This window comes from Oncorhynchus mykiss, unplaced genomic scaffold (assembly GCF_013265735.2).
Source record: "Oncorhynchus mykiss isolate Arlee unplaced genomic scaffold, USDA_OmykA_1.1 un_scaffold_689, whole genome shotgun sequence".
In the NCBI taxonomy this organism is placed as follows: domain Eukaryota; kingdom Metazoa; phylum Chordata; class Actinopteri; order Salmoniformes; family Salmonidae; genus Oncorhynchus; species Oncorhynchus mykiss.
Genome location: NW_023494136.1, coordinates 17,884 through 41,090, shown reverse-complemented (window position 1 = coordinate 41,090; position 23,207 = coordinate 17,884). Strand labels below are relative to the sequence as shown.

The following is a 23,207-nucleotide window of genomic DNA, read 5'->3' as shown; positions in this document are numbered from 1 at the left end:
ATCGCTGTCAGCAATATGAGTGGATAAGATGATTGAAATACTGTACTGGTGATATGTGTCATAAGAATCCTACTGGACCGTTTTAGACAACTGAAATGTGAGACAAATAAAAGCGTCTCGAGAATCTTTTTAATAGATCAAACTGTAGATAAATAACACATTAGATTTAACGGTTTTATAAGCTGTTATTGAAAGCCTGATGTGAGGAGACAGTTCAGATGTGTTTACAAGCTAAATATTATAAACAATAGGTGAACATATATATAAAGTTGTTGATGAGGATTAATGCCACTAAAATGGAACTAAATAAGGTCAGATTAGACTTAATGAAAACTATTTTAGTTGTAGTGGGGCAACATGGACTCAGTCCATTACACTATATGAGGTTCAGTAGAAGTAACATGGACTCACTCCATTACAGTATATGAGGTTCAGTAGAAGCAACATGGACTCAGTCCAATACAGTATATGAGGTTCAGTAGAAGTAACGTGGACTCAGTCCATTACACTATATGAGGTTCAGTAGAAGTAACATTGGGATGAATTAAACTTTTTATATTGTCATAATTATTAGTAATGACATCTCTCATTTACGTAAAATCAGTGAAATTAAATTCAGAGACAAATATGACATTAAAAAGTCATGTAATGGGAGTGTGGTGCTCCTGGAAGTGGGAGGTGCTAGTGAGACACAGATACACAGAGGTCTCTCATCCAATTCATGTCCTTTCCCAGAGTGGTCCATAATTAACTTTTGCCTGGTTGGCACTTCCAACCAGATATAAGGAGGCTGAGGCCCCAGCATCCATAAGTCAGATACCTTCTTCCTCTGTGGTAAGACTCTCTCCACCTCCTTAGATTTGTACATTTGTCTCATCTTTGCACTCAGCAACTGAGGCAGTAGCTAACTGCACTGTTTGAATTGAGTGCTGCATGTCTCTTGTAAGATTTGACAATATGCAATCAAGTGCCATTGGTTTTCTTTAAACGTGCATTACTTAAAATCTGTAACTTCCTTTTATGGACTAAAGTTTGAGTTTGAGTTTGAGTTTATTTTACAGGGACAGTGCACATTAATCAAAGTTTCAGTAAAAGTGCCGGTTTTAGCCAGCCGGCTAATTTTCAGCAGTCCCTGGGCAGGTTATTAAAAACAATTACAATATAGACAATAGCAGCATAGAACAATCAAGACATAGCAACATAGGACAAGCAAGACATAGCATACAGACAGAGCAACATAGGAGTGGTGCTCCTTTACCTGTTTGTAAATGAAGGGAGTAGTCTAGAATGCAACTGAGTTATCATGGGTAATTATTTCAGTAGTAAAGTGAGATGCCATTAGGAAAATGAAAGTTAGCAGTTGCACCTGTAGTTTAAATTTACATGGCTTTAATTATTTAGTTAAATGTGTTTTAGACATTTCAGGGGTTAAAATGATAAGGATTTAGACTTGTGCTTTTTCACAACATTCAATTTGCTACACTCCAGTCATTATTGTGAGCCCTCCTCCCCTCAGCAGCCTCCACTGCTTTAGACTTGTGCGTTTTCACAACATCTTATGTTTCACAGGGTCCTCTAAGAAGTACACATTCATCTGTAGGAGGGGGAAAATAAGGTGAGACACGGTTTGACTCTTCAAATAAAAAGTGATGAGAATATTCTGAGAGATACCACTCACCTAACTCTGTTGACTGGGGAGGAAGCACCACAGAGTCAATCACGTTTCATGTTTCATCTCTTTCCTAGTTATCCGTCACCATGAGTACGGACGCGGAGATGCAAATCTACGGCAAGGCTGCCATATACCTCCGTAAGCCTGAGAGGGAAAGGATTGAGGCACAAACCGCACCCTTTGATTCAAAGAACTCCTGCTATGTGACAGACAAGGTGGAGCTGTACCTTAAGGGTTTAGTCACTGCCAGGGCCGACGGGAAGTGTACTGTAACAGTCACGAAACCTGACGGCACTAAGGAGGTAAGTCTGATCTGAAAAGTATTCAAATTCAAGTTTGTGTAATTACTCTGTTTCATGAAAAATCATCAAAATGATCAAAAACATTTCAATATAAAATCTTTAACAAATATATATTATGAAGCATTAAAAAAAAAAACAGTAATAACAGATAGATTAAACATGTATTTGTTTTTGTAAACAGAATATAACCTTCAAACACATCATGTTTAAAGCTGCTATTTAAAATTGGCATGGAATGTTTGATATTTACAAGTCAAGAATCACCAGTTATGTGTCAGTGGGTGATAACAAAGTAGTTGGATTAAATGTGTATATACAATTTTTTAAAGACTAAACTTTTAAAAGCATTCAGTCATGTCCAGTTTGATCTGTGTGTAACCTAGATTTCTGACTGTTTCAGGAAGGAAAAGAGTTCAAAGATGCAGACATCTATGAGATGAACCCCCCTAAGTACGACAAGATTGAGGACATGGCCATGATGACCTACCTGAATGAAGCCTCTGTGTTGTATAACCTCAAAGAGCGTTATGCAGCATGGATGATCTACGTAAGAAACCTGCACATACTAACACACACATACATGAAGATAATAAATACACACATACAGTACTACACACACATGAATATAATAAATACACACATACAGTACTACACATAAGTGAACGGTAGAAACCAAAACATATCAATACAGTAGAACCACATCAGTAAACCAAGAACACACCCACATCCTCACATAATTCCAGGTAAAAGTACATCTGACTTTAGTAATCCCCTAAATTAATTATGCTTTCATCCAGACCTACTCGGGGCTCTTCTGTGCCACGGTGAACCCCTACAAGTGGCTCCCTGTGTACGACGCAGAGGTTGTCAACGCCTACAGAGGGAAGAAGAGGATGGAGGCTCCACCCCATATCTTCTCCGTCTCTGACAACGCCTTTCAGTTCATGATGATTGGTACGAGCTTTCATGGATGGATGGATGGATGGATGGATGGTTGGATCAATCAATCACATTTATTTATAAATCCCTTTTTACATAAGCAGATATCAGAAAGTGCTTATACAGAAACGCAGCCTAAAACCCCAAAAAACCAGCAATGCAGATGTAGAAGGAAAAGCTAGAGGGGAACCAGGCTCTGAGGGGTGGCCAGTCCTCTTCTGGCTGTGCCGGGTGGAGATTATAAGAGTATATGGCCATTAAGGCCAGCTCGTTCTATAAGATGTTCAAACATTCGTAGATGACCAGCAGGGTCAAATAATTATCACAGTGGCTGTAGAGGGTGCAACAGGTCAGCACCTCAGGAGTAAATGTCAGTTGGCTTTTCATAGCCGAGCATTCAGAGGTCGAGACAGCAGGTGCGGTAGAGAGACGGAGAGAGAGAGCGAGAGAGAGACAGAGAGAGAGAGAGAGAGAGAGATGGTTGGGTTGGTTGGTTGGCTGTCCATTAAGTGCGTATGGCTCTCAAAGTCCATTAAGTGATGATGGATAGATGGATGGATGCATCAATGTTAATTGAAATATGCTTCAGAGAGGTCTCTCCTATTTTCTAGTCTAGGTAATAACAGTTTGCTGGGAATATCTGATTTCACTACCCTTGAATGGAAAATGTTCCAAATTGAAATTCATGATGATGCTATTAACTATATAATGTCCCCATGTGTTTTGAGTATGATAAGCAATGTGTTTTTTGGTTCCAGATAAGGAGAACCAGTCCGTCCTGATTACGTAAGTTGTTTACTAAAATGTCACTTGAGAAAGTGTTTCTATTGTAATAAGTTGGGTCACTTGGTGTGATGAAATACATGACATTATGAATGGATTAGAGCATCAGGTTATGTGTAATATCGAGTCGATGAGAAGGATTATTTGTTAAAGACTTATGTCAGAACACAGGTTAACAGTGTATTTTTCTATGCTATTTCTTAGTGGAAGACAATCTGACACTCAAACATGTAACTAAAACCCCTCTTTCTCTGTCATATAAACCAGCGGAGAATCCGGTGCAGGAAAGACTGTCAACACCAAGCGTGTCATCCAGTACTTTGCCACCATTGCAGTGTCTGGGGCCAAGAAGGAAGCAGAACCTGGCAAAATGCAGGTAAGTTGGTCTTATGTTTGCCTTTTTAACACATTTCAGTTTGGTTGGTTGTGTAAACTGTTTTTCCAGTGGTGAATCCTCTTTCAAGCAATTGAGAAAAACAAACTTTACCATGTTACCAGTTTTTGAGCAACTTGTGTTTGTCTCAATCAGGGGTCTCTTGAGGATCAGATCATTGCAGCTAACCCTCTGCTGGAGTCTTACGGTAATGCCAAGACAGTGAGGAACGACAACTCGTCTCGCTTTGTAAGTATGAAGGGCATACTGTGGAAGTTACCTTATATTGGAAAAATGTAATTCAGTAGTCCCCATTCGTTATACAGATTTACAATTTAATTTTGATCACTGATTTGTTGCTGAAAATTCAAACTTGTAATGTATTCGAGGTTCTAAAATTGTAATTTCCATCTTTAAAATGTCATCATAATTCACATTTCCTGTTGCTGCAGGATTATTTTCCTGCCGTAGATAACTGGATCCTACATCAATAACCTACATCTGTATCAAAAGAGCCAACATCTGTCCAACAAACTGTAACGTTTAAAGGGGTCTATGAAAGTAATATGTTAGATTAATTTGTTGGCCTATTTCTAACCCCCATGCTCTGCTATAGGGTAAATTCATCAGGATTCACTTCCAAGCTGGTAAACTGGCTAAAGCTGACATTGAAACCTGTGAGTTAATTTTAATTGTTTCTCAATACTTTCCTAAATGCACACATCATTTTTTGGGGAGATCATTCAATTTAAATGTATCTCATGTTCTCTCTCTTGTTCTCTCGATCTCGCTCTCCTTTTTCTCTCTCTCTTTGTGTCGTTCACTCTCTCTCGCTCTCAGACCTGCTGGAGAAGTCCAGAGTCTCCTTCCAGCTGCCCGATGAGAGAGGCTACCACATCTTCTTCCAGATGATGACAGGCCACAAACCTGAGCTAGTTGGTACGAGAAAGTAGAGGTTCATGGGAAATTATTCCCACCCCCATCTATGGAATGTATCAAACATTTTCATAGTACACACTAATAATACTATTACAATGATTACATCCAAGGTAACAAGGCATCTAGACATGGGACAGGTCTTTGGGAAATATCTATCAAGTAATGCACTGTGATGCACTAGTCCACAAGTCTCCGTCTCCTCTTTCGATGCTATTCATTATATACTACAGGTATCATTGAGTCCATCTATTGAGTAAAGAAGGGAGAGATAATGTAAAGTAGGAGAGCAGAATTCTAAGAGATTTACCTGACAAGCTGTTCTCCATTGTCCACAGAAATGGCGCTCATCACCACCAACCCCTACTACGACTTCCCCATGTGCAGCCAGGGTCAGATCACCGTGGCAAGCATCAACGACAATGAAGAGTTGGATGCCACAGATGTGAGTCAAACAAAGGGTTAAACAAAGGTGTAGATATCTACACCACACATACACACTGAATGTACTGTGAAATTCCAACTTGGCGGCAGCTGGGAATTTTCATGTGTTTTTGTTTGACTCTAAATGCCTTGTGTTAGTTAGGCATGTGCCTCAAGGAACTCTTCGTGCCTTCCACTATAGAGCACCATTAAGTGCCCTCTGGAACTGTGTAAAACTCATTTTGTGCTGCCATCTACTAATGTGTTTGCCAAGCGTAATCATGTGGAACAGAGAAGCCAGTCAAATCTATCTATCCCATTTGTTCTGCAGTGAGCAGCACAGAACTGTAGTGTAATTGACCAAACTACAGTTCAGTTCATCTCTGTTCTACTTCCTCTTTAATGCCAGGATGCCATTACCATCCTGGGCTTCACTAATGAAGAGAAGATTGGCATCTACAAGCTGACAGGAGCTGTATTGCACCATGGAAACTTGAAATTCAAGCAAAAGCAGCGTGAGGAGCAGGCCGAGCCAGACGGCACAGAGGGTGAGTCCCACTCATAGATTTACAATATGTAGAGCATTAGTCCTATTCCCAGTCCCCAACATAGAAATAGAACACCTAAGACAGACAGTGCCACATGAAAGTCAGGCAGAAGATCATTTTTGGAGAACAAATTTCAACCTCCAAAATGTGGGTGAATCAAAACCTAACCCACAAAGAAGTTACCCAAACTATTTTGTCAGTGTGAAATCAGAAACAAGTGATCTTGTGTCCCTGAGTCTGTTGTTGTTGGTTCTCTCTCCAGTGGCTGATAAAATCGCCTACCTGCTGGGCCTGAACTCAGCTGAGATGTTGAAGGCTCTGTGCTACCCAAGAGTGAAGGTCGGCAACGAGTATGTGACCAAGGGACAGACTGTGCCTCAGGTACGGCGGCCAAACACATCTACCATTTTCTGAGCACAGGAATTATTTTGGGACGAGTGCATTGTTTTTGTTTTTCCAAGCTTGTATCACCTCATCACTGGACATGGTCAACATCTCATGTATTCATTTGAGGTATTATCATTGCAGGTTAATAACTCAGTCAGTGCTCTGGCCAAGTCCATCTATGAGAGGATGTTCTTGTGGATGGTCATCCGTATCAATGAGATGTTGGACACCAAGAATCCAAGGCAGTTCTATATCGGTGTGCTTGACATTGCCGGGTTTGAGATCTTTGATGTGAGTATGAGACCAGAACAAGACAATTAGTTGTGATTGAGATGGATTACAGTCTTGTATGATGAAATGATCCCTTTTAAAATTCCATCAACAGTACAACAGCATGGAGCAGCTGTGCATCAACTTCACCAATGAGAAACTGCAACAGTTTTTCAACCACACCATGTTCGTCCTGGAGCAAGAGGAGTACAAGAAGGAGGGAATCGTCTGGGCCTTCATTGACTTCGGCATGGACTTGGCTGCCTGCATTGAGCTTATTGAGAAGGTAAGATGTCTGTGAGGATTTTAATGGACCATTATAATGGACCACAACAGCAAAGCTCATATGGAGCGTTGTGTGAAATATTATGACAGTGGTACAACGTATACAGTATTAAAATCACTGGGGAAGCCAATCGAGTCCAAAAAATCCATAATACAACCTGTGTTGTGATAATTACGTTGTTTGCTCTGTAACCCGGCAGCAGGTAGCCTAGTGGTTAGAGGCAGGTAGCCTAGTGGTTAGAGGCAGGTAGCCTAGTGGTTAGAGGAAGGTAGCCTAGTGGTTAGAGGAAGGTAGCCTAGTGGTTAGAGGCAGGTAGCCTAGTGGTTAGAGCGTTGGACTAGTAACCGAAAGGTTGCAAGATCAAATCCCCGAGCTGACTAGGTAAAAATCTGTCTTTCTGCCCCTGAACAAGGCAGTTAACCCACTGTTCCTAGGCCGTCATTGAAAATAAGACTTGCCTAATTAAATAAGGGTAAAATAAAAAATATACAGGCCTAAGGCCGAGACAATAAGACACAGTGGCAGAATAAATTCAACAACACCTTTGTTTCATCACAAAACCGGAGAGCAACATCTGTCCAGTGGAGTCCATAATGCAAGTAACAAACAGTTACATGACCTACAACATGGTCAATCAAGTACATTTTTCTGCCATTTTCGGACCACTAAACATCTATTGACTTAGAACCACGGGGAGTTACCGCAATTCACAAAGATAACAGGAGCTGCCTCCCTCCACTATTCCAGCACCATTTCAATTTCAACATTTCAACATCATCAAATCACCTGTGCTTAGTCTACAGTGAAAACTAAATTATTCCAAAAACGATTTTAGTCCAATCAACGTAAGCTAAATGTGTTTGTCCATGTTACTAATGTGTGTGTTTGTGTGAGTAAGTAGAAAAACATGTTGACTCACCCTACTTGCAGAGAAACGCCAATACCATCCTCCTCTCTTTCATGTTGCAGAAACTTAAAAGCTTAAAAAAATAGTTCTAAGCTACCTGGCTAAAATGCTTGCTTGCTATTCTAACTTCCTTTCCTGGGCAACGATTAGCTAGTAAACATCTAGCTACATATTGAACTTCCATACTCTCAGGCCAAAAGCACAATGTATTCATTTTATAGTTGGATCAGAATTGGTGTTACAATTATTGGCCAGTACGGAGAATTAAGTAAAACTACGAGTACAAATCCCTATCTCCATCCAAAGCTAATTTAGGAAAGGACCCATTTTAGCTAGCTATCCTCCAGGGGACAACAACACAATGAGATGCAACAATTGAAGTTTTTCTGTCTGTCAATGACGTTTGGCTTGATTTGGTGTGAAGCCAAATCCAAACTGGCTTCACTTGACATGGTTTTTGGTGCACCAGGACCATTCACAGATTTGCTCACTCAGTTTAGCTCAACTCTGATTCGCTGTAATTGTACACAAAAAAATATCAAGGGAGGCCAAATGATTGTGGCTTCTCTTGCATTCAATGATACAATACAATACTCTTTTTGACCAGACAGCATCAGATAGAAGGGCTACACATACAGAGACAGAGGGGTGCAGTTTTGCTCACTCCGATGCGTTACCTGGAGAGATACATTCAGCCTCTTGCTAAACGAGACAAAAGATACATTAAATTATGTCCATTTTTTGGGGGAAGCCTCACTTACCTTGGCACCCATTAATATATGCCTCTAACTGTTGAGAACTCAATATGTTTCCTATTATGTGTCCCTAAATGAATATAATCCTATAATAGCATATTTACTAAATGTAAATATCACTAATTTGAAATCTCTTTTCGTAAAGCCATTGGGCATCTTCTCCATCCTTGAAGAGGAGTGCATGTTCCCCAAGTCTTCAGACACTACCTTCAAGGACAAGCTGTACGCCCAGCATCTTGGCAAAACAAATGCGTTTGAGAAGCCCAAGCCTGCCAAAGGCAAGGCAGAGGCCCACTTCTCCCTGGTGCACTACGCCGGAACTGTGGACTACAACATCACTGGCTGGCTGGAGAAGAACAAGGACCCCCTGAACGACTCAGTTTGTCAGCTGTACCAGAAGTCTGGAGTCAAAATTCTGGCTGCCCTGTATCCCCCTCCCCCTCCTGAGGGTAAGACCTGCATCATGTCACAATATTTAACTAAATACTAGTTATAACTCAGACCCAAATGTTCTTTAAAGCCTTTCAATGTATTACAATTTCTCAGGGTTTATCACCTGGTTGATTTACTCATACACTCGGTTAATTTAACCAAAGAATAGGTGTTATTTTAAACAATCTCACTGGAAGCATTTGCCTCTAGATAAGTGTGAAGTTAACCAGAGATTCTCTGGTTTATAATTAGTGTGCTTGCTGAAGACAAGACTCTAGATTTCTTACATACTCTTTTTATTATTCTATTTATTCCACCCGCTCTAGGAAATTTACTTTTCTAGTTATCTTTAACTTTCCCCCATTTTAACAGATAAAGCCAAGAAAGGAGGCAAGAAGAAGGGTGGTTCCATGCAGACTGTGTCCTCCCAGTTCAGGGTGAGCTTTGAAATGTGTAAATTCAGTCCTTCAAAAGGTGCATTGATTATCAAAAATTATATCTGTGAAAATGGTTTGTAACCCTCTTACAGGAGAACTTACATAAGCTGATGACCAACTTGAGGAGCACTCATCCTCACTTTGTGCGCTGCCTGATCCCCAACGAGTCAAAGACTCCAGGTACAGGAAATATTGACTTGAATATGTCATCTTATCAGTACAGTATCAGTAACCTTAACAATCCCAATCTATAACCTGTTTATGAGTATTAAAAGAGAATTGTTTTGTTTTACCAGGTCTGATGGAGAACTTCCTGGTTATCCACCAGCTCAGGTGTAATGGTGTACTGGAGGGTATCAGGATCTGCAGAAAGGGCTTCCCCAGCAGAATCATCTATGCTGACTTCAAACAGAGGTACATACGCGCAAGCACACACACGCACACACACACATAAAATATCTGCTCCAAGGGTTTTCCCAGCATCAGAATAGGCTTACCTTTTATGAAATATAACCAACATATTACAACTTGACATGTTAAAAATGTCTCCTCATTCAGGTACAAAGTACTGAATGCCAGTGTCATCCCTGAGGGCCAGTTCATGGACAACAAGAAGGCTTCTGAGAAGCTGCTTGGGTCCATTGATGTGAATCACGAGGATTACAAGTTTGGACACACCAAGGTCAGTCAAATACCCCCCAGTAAATACTGACAAAAAAACACAACTGGAATAATAATTTAAACCTTTACCATATAAAATCTCTCCAGGTGATCTATCCATCCTTTTGTTCTTTCTTCTTCATTTAACTAATGGAAAAGGTGGAAAAACATTGTTCTGTTTTTCTTCAAAGTCATACATCACAAGTATAGAAGAGAAACTAAAGTCATTATCATGTGCATTGTAATAGAGTGGTATGGCTGCAGTTATCTGCATCTGTGTACATTATTAATATACAACTGTACAATAACTAACAACTTAGAAACAACCTGTCCCATGCTATGTTTGTAACCGTTGCAGAGTTAATGTTGTTTAAATCAATCTAGTGGTGTTGTTCCCCTCTTTTGATTCAAGCCTTTCTATCTGTGGTTCCATTGACCATGTTAACCTGTGTCTCAGGTGTTCTTCAAAGCCGGTCTGCTGGGTGTCCTGGAGGAGATGAGAGATGAGAAGCTGGCCACTCTGGTCGGCATGGTCCAGGCTCTCAGCCGTGGATTCCTCATGAGGAGAGAGTTTAGCAAGATGATGGAGAGGAGGTGAGGAATAGTAGACATCTTGGCAAAGCTTTCTGTCAACGACTTGTATCTAATGCATTATGATTACATACTATATATGAGTTGTTCAGAATGAGAAAGTACATCTTATAATGGTCTACTAAAGCTTTAGGGTTAATTAATTTAGTCCAGAAATGGATGTAGCAACTAAGGATTTTAGCTTTATAGCTGCATTTTGAGACTTGGCTGTTCAATTGTCATTTATTAAATGTGTGGTATTTACCCATTCATTCTTGAAGAATATAAAATGTCTCATGAGCTTAGCATGCGCGACCTGTCAGATCTTGCATCTAGAGCACTGTCTATGAATTTAGGAGGGGTTACATTTCCCTAGCCCCATTCCTCAACTGTAAACAAACAGTGGCAGGTGGTTCTGTTTTGTTGTTCATCTAATCCCATCATCTAATCACTCACCATGTAAACAAACAGTGGTGTGGGCCCCATTTTGTTGTTCATCTAATCCCATCATCTAATCACTCACCATGTAAACAAACAGTGGTGTGGGGCCCCATTTTGTTGTTCATCTAATCCCAGAATATAGCTTTAAGCATGTCACTCACCATGCCACTCCATCCTTTCTGTCGACCAGAGAATCAATTTATGCCATCCAGTACAACATCCGCTCATTCATGAATGTCAAAACCTGGCCATGGATGAAGTTGTACTTCAAGATCAAGCCCCTGCTGCAGAGCGCTGAGACTGAGAAGGAGCTGGCCAACATGAAGGAGAACTATGACAAGATGACGGCAGACCTGGCCAAGGCTCTGTCCACAAAGAAGCAAATGGAGGAGAAGCTGGTGGCCTTGACGCAGGAGAAGAACGACCTGGCGCTCCAAGTCGCATCTGTGAGTAAAAAAAAAACCTTCATTAAAGGCAAAATTACATACACATGAATACAAATCCATATGAACACACATTTGTATTGCCAATGTTATATATCTCATGAATTTCTATTGATTTGCTCTGACCTCTGAGTAAAATGTATATTTTGATACACAAAGTGAGGCCTCTGATTTGTTTACCCCTGTTCTGAAACCAGGAAGGAGAGAGTCTGAACGATGCTGAGGAAAGGTGTGAGGGGCTCATCAAGAGCAAGATCCAGCAGGAGGCCAAACTCAAAGAGACGACCGAGAGGCTGGAGGATGAGGAGGAGATCAATGCTGAGTTGACTGCTAAGAAGAGGAAGCTGGAGGATGAGTGCTCTGAGCTGAAGAAGGACATTGATGACCTGGAGCTCACCCTGGCCAAAGTGGAGAAGGAGAAGCACGCCACTGAAAACAAGGTATTGTGTCTTACCATAGACAGTCTAACCAACAATAATCAACTCAAAACATAGCTTTACAGCATTGGAATTCAAGTTGTATTGTGGGTGCAGGAAATATTAAGACACAACGGAGGAATTTCAGTTGTGGGGTACTCCCAACATTCATTGCATGTTCTACTCCCCCTCATTTATGACTTCCATTCAGTACACTGGCATGGTGAATCTAGTGTTGAATATATAGTACAGTAATTGTTGATGCAGTGCAAATCTAAATTAAATGAATGCAATATTTAACAAACTAAATCTCCCCTTTATGGTGAAGTGACCAAAGACTAATTTTGATGTGGCTGTTTTCAGGTTAAAAACCTGACAGAGGAGATGGCGTCTATGGATGAGAGTGTTGCCAAGCTGACCAAGGAGAAGAAAGCCCTCCAAGAGGCCCACCAGCAGACACTGGATGACCTGCAGGCAGAGGAGGACAAAGTCAACACTCTGACCAAGGCCAAGACCAAGCTGGAACAGCAAGTGGACGACGTGAGTGGAGTTTGACATTTTGGCCATGATAGTATGTAAGATTACATTATCTTCAGTTGTTTAGATTTTAACAATATATGTGTTTTTATCTTCTAGCTTGAGGGTTCTCTGGAGCAAGAGAAGAAGCTCCGTATGGACCTTGAGAGATCCAAGAGAAAGCTGGAGGGAGATCTGAAACTGGCCCAGGAGTCCATAATGGACCTGGAGAATGACAAGCAGCAAGCTGATGAGAAAATCAAGAAGTAAACACAAACAAATGACTACAGTATTACCTGCTATAATGGTTGTTCTTGGCTAATACTTGTTATTATGAATTAGCATTTGCATGTGATTCTTAAAAGCCAAGTGAATGGTATAATACTCTCCCTTTACACTATCAAACAAAAACCAACTCTGCAATCAACGTGTTTGTGTTTCTTAGGAAGGAGTTTGAGACCACCCAGCTCCTCAGCAAGGTTGAGGATGAGCAGTCTCTGGGAGCTCAGCTGCAGAAGAAGATCAAGGAACTCCAGGTACAGTACAGGATATAATCTTCAGTACAGAAGAGCACAGACTTGAATCATTTCCTTTAAAAATAATTATACTTTTTCTGTCAGCAGACAGTTTTCCAGGTGGCTTCTGATGGCTCAGTAGGTTGGAAGATGGTGTTTCTTGTTGGTGCTTCTTACCATCCCCACTCAGCCCTCAATGACAATATCCATGTTAAAATGGCTTATATCTGGGCCTCCCGGGTGGCGCAGTGGTTAAGGGCACTGGACTGCAGCGCCAGCTGTGCCATCAGAGACTCTGGGTTCACGCCCAGGCTCTGTCGTAACCGACCGGGAGGTCCGTGGGGCGATGCACAATTGGCCTAGCGTCGCCCGGGTTAGGGAGTGGTTGGCCGGTAGGGATATTCTTTTCTCATCGCGCACCAGCGACTCCTATGGAGAGCAGTGCGCGCTAACCAAGGTTGCCAGGTGCACGGTGTTTCCTCCGACACATTGGTGGGGCTGGCTTCCGGGTTGGATGTGTTAAGAAGCAGTGCGGCTTGGTTGGGTTGTGTATCGGAGGACGCATGACTTTCAACCTTCGTCTCTCCCGAGCCCGTACGGGAGTTGTAGCGATGAGATAAGATACTAAACAATTGGATACCACGAAATTGGGGAGAAAACGGGGTAAAATGTAATAAATAATAATAAATACATTTATAAAATGGCTTCTATCCATCTAGAGTCCTCTGTCTAACTTCTTACCTTTGAGGGTTTGGCTCCTGCATGGGACAATATGTCTACCGAACATATTATTGTAACTGGCTTTTTATTAAACACATTTATGCAAAATATAATACTATTATTATTTTGTGAGTTTCAATTGTTTCAACTGTATTGTAGTGTTCATCCCCCTGCTCCTGCCCCTGTTCTAGGCCCGTATTGAGGAGCTGGAGGAGGAAATTGAGGCTGAGCGTGCTGCCAGGGCTAAGGTTGAGAAGCAGAGGGCCGATCTCTCCAGGGAACTTGAGGAGATCAGCGAGAGGCTGGAGGAGGCCGGAGGCGCCACTGCTGCTCAGATTGAGATGAACAAGAAGCGTGAGGCTGAGTTCCAGAAGCTGCGTCGTGATCTCGAAGAGTCCACTCTGCAGCATGAGGCCACAGCCGCCGCTCTGCGCAAGAAGCAGGCCGACAGTGTGGCTGAGCTCGGGGAGCAGATCGACAACCTGCAGCGCGTCAAGCAGAAGCTGGAGAAGGAGAAGAGCGAATACAAGATGGAGATTGATGACCTCTCTAGCAACATGGAGGCCGTCGCCAAGGCTAAGGTGAGGAGTGATGTTTTGGTCAAGCAGTGTTGAGGAGGGTCAACTACATCACCATTCAAGTGAACTGAAGTTGACAGGAGTCACATATATAAGGTAATGATGGTACATGTTTCACTAACAGGGCAATCTGGAGAAGATGTGCCGTACTCTTGAGGACCAGCTGAGTGAGCTCAAGACTAAGAATGATGAGAATGTTCGCCAAGTCAACGACATCAGCGGACAGAGAGCCAGACTCCTGACAGAAAATGGTACCTTCAACAATATACAACAAGCCAATGCTTTCCTTCAGTAGAACACAACATGTATTAGGGGCTATATCCACATAGTTTATACTGTACTATTCACCACCTAACATTGCCCTATGATACCTCAGAATCCATTTTCAATCTTAGAGGACAGAGACCCTATTAACAAGATGTTACTCTGTCCCTGCAGGTGAGTTTGGCCGCCAGCTGGAGGAGAAGGAAGCCCTGGTGTCTCAGCTGACCAGAGGAAAACAGGCCTTCACCCAGCAGGTGGAGGAGCTGAAGAGGGCGATTGAGGAGGAGGTCAAGGTAAGGGACCCAAGATGGAGAGTTTAGAGCCATATCTTTACATAGACGGTGACTACACCACCCTCAGACTCCTACTGTCTCTCCACCCTCAGAGACTCCTACTGTCTCTCCACCCTCAGAGACTCCTACTGTCTCTCCACCCTCAGAGACTCCTACTGTCTTTCCACCCTCAGAGACTTCTACTGTCTCTCAACGCTCAGAGACTCCTACTGTCTCTCCACCGCCATGTTTAGTTTTGCCCAACCCAGATTGAGGCACAGACAAGGTCTCAATGGGGATAGCTGATCTGACTACACTGACTGTGCTAGTGGCAGACTCTACTAAGCTGACAGGCTGGCTAACAGACTGCTGCCTGGCCTGCGCCCTATCTCATTGTGGAGCTAGAGCCCTGTCTACTTACATAGATAAGATGAGAGCACCCCTCCAGCTAGGATGATCCTGCTTGTGGGCGAGTCCCAGAAAGAGGGCCAATTATCTACAAATTCTATCTTTTGGGAGGGGCAGAGAACAGTTTTCAACCAGTGATTGAGTTGTGAGACTCTGCTGTAGAGCTCATCACTCGCTAGAGCAGGATCTAACTGGGAGGGGGCCAGAGACAATTACTCGATGCCGATACATCTTTCTAGCTGATTTACACACTGAAGCTATGTTGCGCTTGGTGACCTCTGATTGTTTCATCCTAACATCGTTGGTGCTGACGTGGATAACAATATCCCTATACTCTCTACACTCGCCAGTTTTAGCCTTAGCCAGCAACATCTTCAGATTAGCCTTAACGTCGGTAGCCCTGCCCCCTGGTAAACAGTGTATGATCGCTGGATGATTATTTTTAAGTCTAATACTGCGGGTAATGGAGTCGCCAATTACTAGTGTTTTCAATTTGTCAGAGCTAATGGTGGGAGGCTTTGGCGTCTCAGACCCCGTAACGGGTGGAGGAGAGACCAGAGAAGGCTCGGCCTCTGACTCCGACTCGCTGCTTAATGGGGAAAACCGGTTGAAAGTTTCTGTCGGCTGAATGAGCGACACCGGTTGAGCGTTCCTACAGCATTTCCTTCCAGAAGCCATGAGAAATTGTCCGGCTGCGGGGACCGTGCGAGGGGATTAATACTACTATCTGTACTTATTGGTGGCACAGACGCTGTTTCACCCTTTCCTACTGGGCTTGCAGCACGGCTATCCTCACCATAAGGCGATCGTTCTCCTGTTTATTATGAATACAGCGACTGCAATTAGAAGGCACAATGTTAATGTTACTACATAGCTTCGGCTGGTGGAGGTCGTGTAGAACCATGTCCAGATAAAGCGCCAGGGGTGAAAAAGTTGAATGAGGGAAAAAAATGTAAATACAAAACGGTAATTAAAAAGTAAAAACCGTAATTTTGGCAGGTAGCAAAGTAACGTTAGCAACAGACTGCACAGCTTCACGTAAACAAGTCCACATAATTTGTTTGACTATCTCACTCATCTCTCCTTGTCTTTCTCTCTCACAGGCTAAAAACGCACTGGCCCACGGTGTTCAGTCTGCCCGCCATGACTGTGACCTCCTGAGGGAGCAGTTTGAGGAGGAGCAGGAGGCCAAGGCAGAGCTGCAACGCGGCATGTCCAAGGCCAACAGTGAGGTGGCTCAGTGGAGGACTAAGTATGAAACTGATGCTATCCAGCGCACAGAGGAGCTGGAGGAGGCCAAGTGAGTCGCACGCAACAGAAAAACTCAGATATGGTGTGGATGGTGAGGGTGGTAGGGGGCTCTGAGATAATATTACATCAATATTTATTGTAACATATCTTTCACACCATAAAACCGACCTCTGTTGTCCTATAGGAAGAAGCTGGCCCAGCGTCTGCAGGATGCTGAGGAGACCATTGAGGCGACCAACTCCAAGTGCGCCTCCCTGGAGAAGACCAAGCAGAGGCTGCAGGGAGAGGTGGAGGACCTCATGATTGATGTTGAGAGAGCCAACGCATTGGCCGCCAACCTCGACAAGCAGAGAAACTTTGACAAGGTGAAAATGAATAAACCTCACCATAGACTGATATTTACTGTCTGCTATATGATTCATTGTAGTATAATTGTAGCATATTTATAATTCAAAACTCTTCATCAATGACTTCTGATGAAAATCCCATGGATTCTCCTAGGTTCTGGCAGAGTGGAAGCAGAAGTATGAGGAGGGCCAGGCTGAGCTGGAAGGAGCTCAGAAGGAGGCTCGCTCTATGAGCACTGAACTCTTCAAGATGAAGAACTCCTACGAGGAGGCTCTGGATCATCTGGAGACTCTGAAGAGAGAAAACAAGAACCTGCAACGTGAGCATTTGACAGCAAATCTATTTGGCTTATGTTTAATTAGCAAGATGAATTGCTGTTAATTAATTCACTGTTATTATGATTCAAAATCAACTTTAGTACATTGACATATCCACTTAAAATCCCCCAAGTCTAAACTTCTTGTGTGTGTGTGTGCAGAGGAGATCTCTGACCTGACTGAGCAGATCGGAGAGACTGGCAAGAGCATCCATGAGCTGGAGAAGGCCAAGAAGACCGTGGAGACAGAGAAGTCTGAGATCCAGACCGCTCTGGAGGAGGCTGAGGTACAAACGACAGCTGTTTGATGGGGAAAGCAGTGTTACACTAGCCAACACCAGCCAACAATGATCCCTGTATTGGAGTTTATTGTAGTCATATATATATATTTACATCCTTGTGTTACATACATACAAATGTATTTAACACAATTCACATGACTGCTTCTGTTTGTCCAGGGAACACTGGAGCACGAGGAATCCAAGATTCTGCGTGTGCAGCTGGAGCTGAACCAGATCAAGGGTGAGGTGGACAGGAAGATTGCTGAGAAGGACGAGGAGATGGAGCAGATCAAGAGGAACAGCCAGAGGTGGTTGACTCCATGCAGAGCACCCTGGACTCTGAGGTCAGGAGCAGGAATGACGCCCTGAGGGTGAAGAAGAAGATGGAGGGAGACCTGAACGAGATGGAGATCCAGCTGAGCCACTCCAACAGGCAGGCCGCTGAGGCCCAGAAACAGCTGAGGAATGTCCAGGGACAGCTCAAGGTAAAGGGAATGGGACATCAGGTTCAAACACCTGAACATGGAGAGGGATTTGTTTGTGAATCTGTAGAAAATAATAGAACAGAGGATTTGAATAGAGTGGTTTATGTACTAAAGTAGCGATTCTGGGGAAATTCTTACCACTGATCGATCCTATCGATCCTCATCGATCCTATCACCTCTACTTCCACAAGTCCTAATGAACGTATGTCATTGTGAACCCCAGGATGCCCAATTGCACCTTGATGACGCTGTCCGTGTCGCAGAAGACATGAAGGAGCAGGCAGCCATGGTGGAGCGCAGAAACGGCCTGATGGTGGCTGAAATCGAGGAGCTGAGAGTTGCTCTGGAGCAGACAGAGAGAGGCCGCAAAGTGGCAGAGACTGAGCTGGTAGACGCCAGCGAGCGTGTTGGACTACTGCACTCCAGGTATTGTTAAATGCCATTTCTAATGAACTCACCAAGCATACAATTTAAACACACCTGGAATTTGACAGTGCTTGCCTTAGATTTTCATAATTCAGTCTTGAGACTTGCAAGTTCTTGAAGTCATCATCTTGCTTACGCAGAATTCTGTTCGTTGTGATGCTGTGCTGATTGTTTTCTTCTTGGCTTGAGTTGTGTGAGTGATGTGCATGTTGATGTGGTTGAGATGAGATGATGGAGTGGGCAGCTGTGAGGTGGTGGCTGATGTGGGGTGAGGGTGAGATTGCTGTGGAGGTGAGCGGTGAGAGAGTGGTGTGCGCGTGATTGGATCTGATTGCGGTTAGTAATGCTATTCTAGATTTAGTGTTTGATGTGGTTGATTTGGAGTGAGTGGAGTCTGTGAGTGTTGCTTGTTGAGTGCATTTGTTGCTGGGGACTGTGAGGTGTGGACTGAGCAGTGACAGAGCTGAGACTGATGTGCAGGTGCAGTAGACACATCGTCCAGGAGGCCAGGATGCAGAGGAGAAGGCCAGAAGGCATCCTGATGAGTCCTTGAATTACATCAACTTGATTAGTCCCCGTGTGACAATGGTAGCTGGGCTGGTTAAGACAACAAGATCTGAGAGGGACATTATGATTGGTGCATAAATAAACAAACTATTATTCCAGCGGCCATGATGGCTGAGGAGCTGAAGAAGAGCAGGACACCAGCTCTCACCTGGAGAGGATGAAGAAGAACCTGGAGGTCACAGTCAAGGACCTGCAGCACGCCTGATGAGGCTGAAATCTGCCATGAAGGGAGGCAAGAAGCAGCTCCAGAAACTGAGTCCAGGGTGAGTTACCAGCAGGGTGGATTAGGGTGGATTGAAAGACTGATTGCTGGAAATGTATTTGATCATATAAAAATACACAGGAGCATTGTTTAATGACTTGTTGTCGCAAAACTCACCTAGATCAGAGGTTCCCAATTTCTTTGCATCGGGGACCACCCCTTTTGTGGTAGTGAATTCATCAGGGACCTCCCTAATAATAACAGAACACAACTCCCACTTTAAAGTGTGATAAAAATAGCATCCATGCAGATTTCCTATGACTTCTTCCGTGCATGACTGGACTAACCAAGTCTCGGGCCCTGGGAAATAACATTTTTCGGTCCCCCCTCTTTGCATCAGAGAGAAAATGTTGCCGTTTTAAAGGTCATTTACTGTCATTCTACACATTTTGCCTTTGGACAAAGAGAAAATGTTGCAGTTTTAAAGCTTCAATTACAGTGAATTTCTGATCATAACAAAACAAATTATATTATTTGACACATATTTAGTGGAGTGGATCCAAGACCTTTAAATAAATTCAAATGTATTAATCTAGTTGCATCGTTCAGGCTTAAACTGTTGTCACAGCAGACTTCTTCTAATCTGCCATTTCATTCATAATAATAATTCACAATAAATATCAACACACAATATAATTTACATTCATCGAATTACTGTCATAGTAATAATTTCTCTCTCTATTGTAACGTCTCATTCATGGCCGTTGCTAGGGAAGCTAGCGTTGCTATGCGGGGCTACCAGCTAGCAGGCTAATGGCTGAATTAGCTTGTAGGCTAGCGGACATGAATAAGTTCATAAAACCTAAAAACACAAAATAACATCTGTACAAATATATGTACATGCTCCAGAAACATTACCGTCTTGAATATGGTGATTTTACACTCGCTTACTTTCAAAATAAAGAGTTTAAAATGTATTCATGTCGGTGCTTCTGTCTTGCTGTTGACTCAAATGGCAAACTACTCTCAACTGCCAGAGCGCGAGCCCCATAATAGAAGCAATGTCACAACATTAAAACATGCGAGTGGCGGCCTCTAGTTGCCATACTGGTACTGCACCATACACCACTAAACTCAAGACAACATGGATCGTAATGTTACTAAAACAAGAAGAATTGAGTTGTGAGCCTCCCAGACCCGTTGTTTGATCTAAGAGTTAATAACATAAATTGTGGATGAATAATATTACATTGTACTGTATTGCACCCTCTAAACATTTTCCAAAGATCCCTGGCTGTTTAATCTGTTCTTGCTATAAATATTCATAAACAAATTGAAATGTAAATTCCACTTTGAGAATCACTGACCTAGATAATGAAAAGTTGTTGTTATTATTACAGAGTACATAGGAACAGATTACAATTGTGCCTCCTTGACTGGGTAGAAGACTATACCTCTGTTTTAAAAAATTTTGTTAATTAAGTCTGATTTCACGACCTCTAACAAACTCCTACGTTTATTTCTTCCACAAAGGTGCGTGAGCTTGAGACTGAGGTGGAGGCCGAGCAGAGAAGAGGTGTAGATGCAGTCAAGGGAGTCCGCAAGTATGAGCGCAGAGTCAAGGAGCTCACTTACCAGGTAAGAGATAAAGTGCCTTCTTCACACACTTGACACTAACACAGACAGGTTTGTGTATAAAACTCTCGTGACATTGATTCTTTGCTCTTCTCTCACAGACTGAGGAGGATAAGAAGAACGTTAACAGACTTCAGGACTTGGTAGATAAGCTGCAGATGAAAGTGAAGGCCTACAAGAGGCACGCTGAGGAATCGGTGAGTCACAGACTCTGAGAGAAAATGTATTTTTTCTCTACAAAACGTAATGTGCATATGGTTTAGTTGACGTGTTGCTACAGCACGCCAGTCAACAATGACAATTGATAGTGCAAGTAAATGCTGAAGAAATTATTCTCATTTGTGAGTGCCCCCTATGCCAATGTGTTACCAACTTAAAGGAGAGGGGTTGAATATGAATTGGTCGAGTTGTAGTGCTGGAGGCATCGGTTTGTTCCCTCTCCCTTCTGCTGCCTTACCATATATCTTCCTGTATACACTGCTATCCTAAATCTGGCAATATTTTTATTTGCTACCTGAAGCTTCAAACTTTAAATGCTGATGTTCTGCTCTCCCTCTCTTTTCCTCACCCAGGAGGAAGCAGCAAACCAGCACATGTCTAAGTTCAGGAAGGTTCAGCATGAGCTGGAGGAGGCTGAGGAGCGTGCTGACATCGCTGAGACTCAGGTCAACAAGCTCAGAGCCAAGACCCGTGACTCTGGAAAGGTACAGAACTGCTGCTAAACCTGTACCTGACTCATGTTCAGATATGACCACATCAACACCACCTATGATTCAGTCTTCTCAGAGGTCAATACAGACCTTTTACACTCACTCAATAAACACATTTCAGGGCAACAAAAAAAACACAAAAAATTCAAGTTGGTAGTTCAAAATTGAAATTCCAACCTGAGCACTGAGCATTAAACACTTGATCCATTATATTCTATCCATATATTTATCATGTTCATTGTTATTACTTATCCATTATATTCTATCCATATATTTATCATGTTCATTATTATTACTGATCCATTATATTCTATCCATATATTTATCATGTTCATTATTATTACTGATCCATTATATTATGTATTTCTTCTTACAGGGAAAAGAAGTTGCTGAATAAACAAGACCAAAGTATTGAAGATCAAAGTCTTACCATTTTCCTGTGTTGCATAAAATATGATTTTCATGGTAAAATGTTGACCATTGATTAAAAACATGTAGGCCTACATAGACTTTGTGACTGTGGATTTATTACTCAGCAAACAGCTTTTTCATACCATAAAATATATTGTTCTTTAATTAATGGAGCAATCTGGGATTCCAACAACAATAGTGGTCACCCCGACAAAGCAGTTCGTTTTTTTTTGTTGTAAACAGCTGAGAGATGAGGCTGAAGAAATGAAGCCACCCAAATTCTCAGACTGGGGTTTGGTTGCAAGTTTGTTGTTGCTTAGCCTTACTTTTATTGAATTCAATGTAGTTCTGCCATCCTCTGCATTTAAGCTGCTGCTTTTTTCAAGGTAATGTTGGTAGATTTGAGAGAATGACTAGTGTGTAAAAATCAGACACTGACTAAATATGCATGTCAATTTCTAGCCTTTCCCCCAGCTGTTTACGGTGCGATGTCTGACAACACAAGGCTATTCAATGGCTGACAGAGACTGAGTTAACTGATATCTTGACAGAAACGTCAGTGAGAAGATAGTTTATGTAATCAGTATTTGTTCATCCAAATAAGACAGGAAGCAAATAGTCCTAGTATAAACTTTCTAAATGACCATGGACATTTTACAGCACAATTCCAGCTTTGCCATTGTACGTGCAGCCATGAGTTCACCAGTCAAACTGCTAAGGTCAGAGGTTCCAGGACCATTCTAGTCATTCTATTTATATGGTCAGAACACTGTCATAGGGCACCACAACACACATACCGTGCCTTAGGAAAGTATTCAGACCCCTTGACTTTTTCCAAATTTTGTTAAGTTAAAGCCTTATTCCAATATGTATTACATTGATTTTTTTCCCTCATCAATCTACACACAATACCCCATAATGGCAAAGTAAAAATAGTTTTTAATATTTTATTTCATGTCATAAAAAAGAACAGAAATATCACATTACATAAGTATTCAGACCCTTTCCTCAGTACTTTGTTGAAGCACCTTTGGCAGCGATTACAGCCTTGAGTCTTCTTGGGGGGATGATGCTACTGGCTTGGCACACCTGTCTTTATGGAGTTTCTCACATTCTTCAGCTTGCAAGCCTCCCCTTCCCCTCCAAACATAACGATGGTCATTATGGCCAAACAGTTCCATTCTTGTTTCATCAGACCAGAGGACATTTCTCCAGAAAGTATGATCTTTGTCCCCTTGTGTACAGTCGTGGCCAAAGGTTTTGAGAATGACACAAATATTAATTTTCACAAAGTCTGCTGCCTCAGTTTGTATGATCGCAAT

The 23,207-nt window shown here is 42.4% G+C and overlaps 2 protein-coding genes across 3 annotated transcripts; both read left to right on the top strand.

Moving 5' to 3' along the window:
* The first annotated feature begins 807 nt into the window (after positions 1-807).
* LOC110494888 (myosin heavy chain, fast skeletal muscle-like) lies at positions 808-18,238 on the top strand. Of its 2 annotated transcripts, XR_005049228.1 has the most exons (35): positions 808-834; positions 1,570-1,615; positions 1,747-1,974; positions 2,375-2,521; positions 2,772-2,928; positions 3,672-3,699; positions 3,964-4,072; positions 4,226-4,318; positions 4,686-4,746; positions 4,910-5,008; positions 5,344-5,450; positions 5,838-5,976; positions 6,239-6,357; positions 6,505-6,654; positions 6,749-6,919; positions 8,727-9,030; positions 9,386-9,450; positions 9,543-9,630; positions 9,747-9,864; positions 10,009-10,132; positions 10,568-10,704; positions 11,312-11,567; positions 11,762-12,004; positions 12,344-12,520; positions 12,617-12,762; positions 12,942-13,032; positions 13,923-14,312; positions 14,434-14,560; positions 14,748-14,866; positions 16,357-16,553; positions 16,689-16,869; positions 17,006-17,171; positions 17,331-17,455; positions 17,627-17,934; positions 18,158-18,238. XR_005049228.1 is itself a non-coding variant. In XM_036974570.1 (34 exons), the coding sequence occupies exons 3-34, from the start codon at positions 1,759-1,761 to the stop codon at positions 17,816-17,818; spliced, it is 4,842 nt and encodes a 1,613-aa protein (XP_036830465.1). In that variant the 5' UTR covers positions 808-834; positions 1,570-1,615; positions 1,747-1,758; the 3' UTR covers positions 17,819-17,935. The 2 variants fall into 2 exon arrangements, 1 of the variants encoding a protein (XP_036830465.1); XM_036974570.1 differs by lacking the exon at positions 18,158-18,238 and having other exon boundaries at positions 17,627-17,935.
* On the top strand, positions 17,833-21,981 carry LOC118961584 (myosin-7-like). Its single transcript, XM_036974571.1, has 6 exons — positions 17,833-17,934; positions 18,158-18,360; positions 20,635-20,767; positions 20,866-20,961; positions 21,337-21,468; positions 21,851-21,981. The coding sequence occupies exons 1-6, from the start codon at positions 17,833-17,835 to the stop codon at positions 21,869-21,871; spliced, it is 687 nt and encodes a 228-aa protein (XP_036830466.1). The 3' UTR covers positions 21,872-21,981.
* The last annotated feature ends 1,226 nt before the right edge of the window (positions 21,982-23,207 follow it).